The sequence below is a fragment of the Nicotiana tabacum genome, chromosome 14, assembly GCF_000715075.1.
Source record: "Nicotiana tabacum cultivar K326 chromosome 14, ASM71507v2, whole genome shotgun sequence".
NCBI classification, from domain to species: domain Eukaryota; kingdom Viridiplantae; phylum Streptophyta; class Magnoliopsida; order Solanales; family Solanaceae; genus Nicotiana; species Nicotiana tabacum.
The window spans coordinates 104,516,093-104,523,635 of record NC_134093.1 but is presented as its reverse complement, the minus strand read 5'-3'; the positions used below and the strand labels follow the sequence as shown (position 1 = coordinate 104,523,635).

Here is a 7,543-nt window from a genome sequence, read left to right as displayed (position 1 = left end):
GACACTTCCTTATAGTTTACATAAAAAGTCTTTTCTTTTTGTGTTTGATGTCATTTAATCAAACAAGCTACTTTATTTTTCATAGTTGTGCTAATAGCAGGGGCGGACCCACGTTACATTATATCGAGTGGGTTCAAGTGAACTCGCTTTGTCATTTTTTTTAAAATTGTATGTGTAAATTATACTCAAAACATATAAGTAAATAAAATGAATCTACTTGGACCGATGAGGAATGCTAATTCGATGGTCAAGCGGGGTCATTTTAAGATAGAGAACGTGGATTCTATTTTTAATTTTCTGAAATCATGAGGAATGCACATGTTTGCACAGTACAACTGTAACCGGCTACTCACTTTGACATCTGATTACTGTGACTATTGTTAAATTAGTTTAATCTACCAATATGTTAAAATTGTTAGATTATTTTTCGTTTTGAATTTTACTATTTTCCATTGTCATATAGAAGTTATTTTTAATTGTTATAGCTATTTAGATTATATTATTTATTGTTTTTAAATAATACTTAGCTTTTAAAAGTTATATTTGTGTGAAATTTATTTAGTGTCGATTATATTACTTCAGTACTTCCATACGTTATAAAGTTGCATTTTTTCTCTTCTTCTTTTTTGCAATTAGCTCTTTTAAAATTTATTTACTATTTTATTAAATTGTGTGTTTATTTATTTATTTATTTATTGTTCAAGTAAATTCTCTGTTAATTTTAATTCTTATTTTATTTATATTTAGGCAGAATAGCTTAATAAACACATCTACTTGTCCCGTTTTGTCATCCCGGTTTCGATACTCTATGAAATTTCATCTAGACACTCGTAATTTTTAAAACACATTACTTTAAACCACTCTAACCGTTGACCAAACATACGTGGCAATTTCATGACCGAGTTGGACAAAATACGTGAACTCCATGCGTATAACGAGAATAAACATAAAAAATTAGATTAAAAATAATTAAAATAAGAAGAAAAAATAAAAATAAAAATAAAAAGTAAAAGTAAAAGACAAAAAAAAATATATAATATAAAACAAAATATATCCGTTCTTTCTTCTTTCCCCACCACTCCCCCATTTCTTTTTCTCTTTCTAGTTTCTACCCTTCCCCTTTCTTTCCCCACCCCTCCTCCATTTTTCTTTTCTCTTCTCCCCTTGTTCCTTTCCCGTTATTCCCCTCCCCATTTTCGCAAACCTTCAGTTAATATTTGAGAAAAAAGTAGTAAATTTTTTGTTGAAGATCAATCACCATTAATGTTTCTGAAATGAATTAGATCTATGTCTATTGGCGGTATTGAATCTGGTTTGGGTAACAATTATTTCAGGACTAATAGATTCTCAGGCGGTGAAATAGATATTTAATGGTGGAATTTTATTTGATGAGAGAAGATGAAAATCTAATTTTTTGGGAAGTTTATGGTGAGGTGTTGGAGATCTAGTTTAGTTGTCCACGGTGGTGCTGCCGCCGGTAAAGATGGTAATATACAGGCTGTAGGATTAGATTCCCCTCTTTCCAAGATTCAAATTTTGAAAAATGTTCTAATATCTTCATTCATTCATGGCAGAGAGAAGTCTGCATTTCCTTATTCCTCTTAGTTATCTAAGGTCTTGATTTTTTCCCCTCTTTTTGTGCTCAAGCAGTTTATCTACCAAGATTTCTTAGCTTCAGCTACTTGGTTTAAGGATCTCGGATTAACGAGTTTAAATCAATTTAAGGGATCCATTGCAAGCTTATGGCTTTCTAACGAAGTTGATTTTTGGTAAAGGCGTCTTGTTTCATATGAAGGAGGGACAATTTTGACTATCAAAGAAACGAATGTAAGACGAAAGATGCCATGTTTGATGTTTTCAATAGTTGGTCAAGGGTTGGGGGGGGGGGGGGAGGGAGTAGAGAAGAAAAAAAAAGGGAAAAAATTAAAATTTTGAAATTAAAGTTAAAAAAAGAATGATGTGTCATTAAAAATTTGATGTGGACTATGATGTGTCATCCACATCGTGTGTTTGAAGAGCACACGAGGCTGGAGGGGTTTAAAGTAATGTGTTTTAAAAACTACGAGTGTCTGGATGAAATTTCGTAGAATATCGGGACCGGTATGACAAAACGAGACAAGTAAAAATATTTATTAGGCTATTCTGCCTTATATTTATGGTGCTTCAAAATTGTTAGAATGCTATTGTATTAACTTATCTTTTGAGTAAATCATAATAATTTAAAACTGAAGAATTTAAAGGAAAATTTATAGTCTAATAATGTGGTTTTATATATATATATATATATATATATATATATATATTTCTATACAAGGTTCATTCGAAATAATGTTTACTATATCTAAATGAACTCTTGAATATATTCAGGGTCCGCCCCTAGCTATTAGTACTACCAGTAGGGGGTTCCATTTTTATTATTAATTATAGTTTTGAAACATTAGAAGATTCATTAATTTATTCTCTGCAATGCAATTCTATATTCTATTAGAAAACTAATTAGAATAAAACAAATAACCATATAAAACTGATATAAATCTAAAAGATTTAATTTTACAAAATTAAACTGAAAAGGATATAGGAGAAATTAAAGAAAATTTTATTTTTTAAGAAAAATAAAATAAATTATATATACACTTCTATGAACGAATATGTATGTAAATACATGTACAAAACCAGAGAATTAAGTGCGTGCAAAATTATACATTTGCACATTTTGGTCATTTTTAATATTCAAATATTTATAAAATGATAATTATTCTAATTTAATTAAGTGCTCTACCAACTGCACTAGTATCAAAATAATAATAAGTACCTGGAATAGTGGAGGGTTATTAGTTGAAAAAAAAATCAGCAAACTCAACACGCAACCAATGTAAATAAATGTACAGAAAAACATATCTCTCTCATATATTTGAAGGACTGCAACACACTTCCCATTATTCAAAGCCGCGTCCCATACCTTCTCCCTTTCCTCTGTACATACATACGTCTCTATCTCTCTCTTTATATAACACACACACACACACACACACACACACACACACACACACACACACACACACACACACAGAGTTGCCTAATTATTTTTTCGCCAGCCCAAATTTCTTTGATTTGCGGTGCTCGCCATGCTACTAATCTTTGAGGTAATTAACTAGTTTCATCTGGGTGGTTATGTATACTTATACTTGATACTGTATTACTTCTCTAATTGGGGTTTTTTTTGTTTGTAAATCTCCTTGTTTTATAATTATTTTTGGGGTTTACTTTAAGTTTTATGTTAATTTTTCTGTTTTGCATATACTCTAATTAAGATTTGTGTTCCTTTTTAGGTTGATTTGATAAATTGGGGATTTTGATCTGTGTTTTTATCACGTTCATGAATGCACTTTTGTTCGTATCTACTAATATATTCTCCTTTTATCCCAATTTATGTGGCGGTATTTGACTCGCCAGAGTTTAAGTAAAAGAGATTTTTTTGATACTTCAGTGGTTATAAATCATTTCGCATAAACCATTTCATTAAGGGTAAAATAACAAACTTAAAGTTAAAGTTGTTTCTAAATATAAAAAATTACAATTTTTGGGACACTAAAAATGAAAGTGTGCCACACAAAGTGGGACAGAGCGAGTATTCATATTTAGGGTAGGATTCAAAATTTTAAGTTAGTGGATGCATAGCTTAGCTGCAGACTTGGTATATGTGTAAGTATATGTTTAAAAAAATTTCAACTAGATATATTGTTGGAGAAGAAAGGTACTAGATGAGGGTGCACCTGCTGCTAGCATTATAAATCTACCGCTGTTAAAATTTTCCTTTTGCCCTGAATTAGGTTTTAATAATTACAACAATAACAACAAACCCAGTGAAATCCCACATGTGGGGTCTGTGGAGGTTAGTGTGTGCACAGTCCTTACCACTACCTTTGAGAAAGATAGGAGTCCATTGAGTTTCCTCTACTTTGCTGAAGTTTATGTGTTGTATTTATATTTTTAATTTCAATGACATTGTGTCTAAAGATGTTATACCAATGATCATTGCTTTTTCTCTTATTTCTTTTTGGTTTTTCCTTTTTCTACCGAAAGCTTGGATCTTTATTGTGCATACTTGCATATAGTCCACTATTTTACATATTAAGACCTTTTCTTGAAAAAGAAGATTAAATAAACCAGATGCAACGAGCTTATGAAATAAACTTACTTTAAAATTGATATGTCAAAGATGGATATGGGTGATAGGGAATAACTAAAAATATACGAAATGAAAAAATGCAAAAAGAAAATGGTTAATGTAGTGTCAAGTAGTGTCTTGTATGCTCATTTGTGTAAAACTGATTAGGATCGTCCAAATGCTTTACTGTACTCGTTGAAAGAGTGGAGGAAAAAGAGGAAGGTTCAAGCCTAATGGAGAAATAGAGTCACATGGGTGACCCCAAGTTAATGGATTAAGGTTTAATTGGATTAATTTCATTCATCTGACTGAGTTCAATTTATCTGTGCATCCACGTGCGTTTATCTTGTTCACTCACATTAGGTTTTTTTGACATTGATATTGAGGATTCTTACAACCGACCCTAACTGGCTTGGCATCGAGGTGTAGTAGTTGTTGTTGGATGAACTTCACGAAAATAGAGTCTTGGCATTGTTGTTCCTCTTTTCCTCCCTATTTGGCATTGGTTTATAAAAATAGTGTTATTTCCTGTTCTACATGGTCATGGTCCAACTTTTGTTTGTATCTACCAATTTATAGAAATCATTCTCTAGCTAACCAGGCTGAAGCTAAGCATCTTTCAGACACATTAGGAACTTCCTGTAGTTTTCTCGCAGATGCTGTCTTCTGCATCTTTTATCAAAGTTGAGAAAGTTTTCACAATTGGAAAGTGTAGGAGATTATGTATAGTACTGTGGAGCGTGGGTGGAACTTCTCGTTGTCTACAATGCATTCTGATTGAAGATGGCTATACTTGTTCTCACTTATAATGCTGGAATCTTAGATGAATAATTAGGGATATGTCTTGACCCAGATGTTTGTCTGCATGCAGTTCACAAGTATAAAACTGAAATCAGCTATATATCTGGTCTTTATAATTTTACAATTTGTTAGTCATAGCACGGATGTAATCGTAGGGTGTGATATTTTTGCAGTGACAAGATTAGTATCTTTGCGCGTGTCCCATTCTCTTCTCCAAACTTGTTGAAAAGGTTTACTATTTCAAAATATACGTGAAAATTATGATGGAGGTTAAGCTATGGAATGACAAGCGTGAAAGGGAAAGGTATGACAACTTTGGCGAGCTCTTTGCGATTATCAAAGCGACGGAGAAGCTAGAGAAGGCTTATGTTCGTGACATCGTTTCACCAGCTGTATATGAAACTGAGTGCCTGAAACTGATTGCTCAGTTCAAGACCTTATCTTCTACATTGAAGGATGCTGTACCTAACATTGAGCGATTTCATGACACCTACAAAATGGATTGCCTTGCTGCCCTAAACCGGCTTGTGACCTCTGGTGTGCCAGCTACTGTAGAGCACCGAGCTGCTGCTTCAATGTCAGCTGTAACTTCAGCTGCTGTTGTGGCCGAGTGTGTGCAGAACTTCATCACTGCAATGGACTCATTGAAGTTGAACATGGTTGCCATTGATCAGGTCCATCCCCTGTTGTCAGAGCTGTCATCTTCCCTCAATAAGCTATCGATTCTGCCGGTGGATTTTGAGGGAAAGACAAAGATGAGGGAGTGGCTTTCAAGGTTGTCGAAGATGGGGGCTGCAGATGAGTTGACAGAACAGCAGGCTCGGCAACTCCATTTTGATCTGGAATCCTCATACAATTCTTTCATGGCAGCATTGCCCACTGCTGGAACTTAATTGACTATTTCAACAGGTGGTATGTTTGTATATAAGATTGTTGTTGCATTTAGCAAGCTCTTAACACACATGATTCTATCTTTGATTGGAGTGCTGGTCACTATCTGAGTAGAATAGCCATCTATATTTTGGGACTTCATACTTGTTAGATAATTGTAAGACTGGTGGTGGTACCATTTTGGATACTATGAACTCATTATGGATCATACTTCTATCAGTCTATATGCTACTTCTGCTAGTCGAGTTATATTACTGGATTCGAGTGTAGAATACAGAGCTTTATACTTTTGTATGTTAATGGTATACTGTCTCTCTTTTTATGTTTTGGGTGGTGATACTGACTTTACACGAGGTTTGCAAAAACTAGTTTGCTCTTGAATTGTTAAATGATACTTGCATTGCTGTAGTCCCACTGGGTTGGCTAGTTGATAGTTTTCTGATTTATTGTTGCTGTATATCCAATATGTTTTATTTATCAGATTTCTATTGCATATCATATTATGTAATTGGAGCCTTCATGGATTCAGTTGCTTTATGTTTCTGACTCGGGATAATGTATTGTTGGACACTTGGATTAATGCCAGCTTATTTTCATTAGGCCCTTATCGACCAGTTCTTAGTCATATGTCTTTTGCATATTAATTTTGGGAGTAGTTGACAGGAGCCTGGATTGTCAATTATCAATTACAGCATTTTGACTAATTGAGTTTATTATGCGAATTAAATTTACTGCATTTCCAGTTTTCTTTTCTTCATCTTGTTTATGCTCATGGTTTAGTTTCCTATTCTTAGATTTCTAATACTACCTGCTGTTTTTTTTGCTTGGCTTATCTTTTTTTTGGATGTGGTTACTGCTTCTCTTTACATGGCCGTATTTCCTTATCTAAATTGCTGTGTTTATGCTTTTTTTGAGCCGAAGGTCTATCGGAAACAACCTCTCTACCTTCGCAAGGTAATGGTAAGGTCTGCGTACACACTACCCTCTTCAGACCCCACATATGGTAATATACTGAGTATGTTGTTGTTGTTGTTGTTGTTGGTTTAGGTTCTGAGTCCCTTTTATGAGCTGTGTTTGAAGTTTTGAACCTTCAATAGGCATATTGCAACTGCTTTATTTGACTCGGTGCTTTTTTTAACAAAGGATGCCTTATTGCATCGTAGCAAGTTTTGTTTATTACCTTTAATAATTCTCTTTAGAGCTTTGACATGTTACCTTTCCATTGGTTCATGATGCAAATTTCCCCACGTATAATTATGGTGATTCTTGGCAGTTTAGTAGTCAAGCTGCTGAGCCTTAGACTAAGACCTTGAGGAGTAGCTCTTTCTTTGAGTAGTATTTTAGCTATACCCTTTCTAGCTCTTTATACAGAGAAGGAGAAATTGAACTCCATTTTTATCGTCTCAGTGCTTTACTGTGACTGGTTTTGTTACGGAGGCATGCCAATGGTTCTTAGGGTTGCAATTTGCTGAGTCCTTGCCGATTCGATTCTCCATTTCCGGGGCTCGAATTTGTAACTCCTTACCGATCTTCCATCAAACTTGAGATCTCTAGTTAAGGTTGACGATATTTCAATCATCCCACTATGGCAGATTTTTGTACAAATGACGTGGGCGTTGAAGATGATAGACTTTAGTGAATACAATCCACCCCTTTGAGGGTCTTAACGTAGCAGTTTATCCT

The 7,543-nt window shown here is 34.1% G+C and overlaps 1 protein-coding gene across 1 annotated transcript; it reads left to right on the top strand.

Moving 5' to 3' along the window:
* The first annotated feature begins 2,850 nt into the window (after nucleotides 1-2,850).
* LOC107784161 (vacuolar protein sorting-associated protein 28 homolog 2-like) lies at nucleotides 2,851-6,129 on the top strand. The gene is made up of 2 exons (XM_016605243.2): nucleotides 2,851-3,143; nucleotides 5,143-6,129. Exon 2 carries the CDS (start codon nucleotides 5,230-5,232, stop codon nucleotides 5,860-5,862), a length of 633 nt encoding a protein of 210 aa, XP_016460729.1. The 5' UTR covers nucleotides 2,851-3,143; nucleotides 5,143-5,229; the 3' UTR covers nucleotides 5,863-6,129.
* The last annotated feature ends 1,414 nt before the right edge of the window (nucleotides 6,130-7,543 follow it).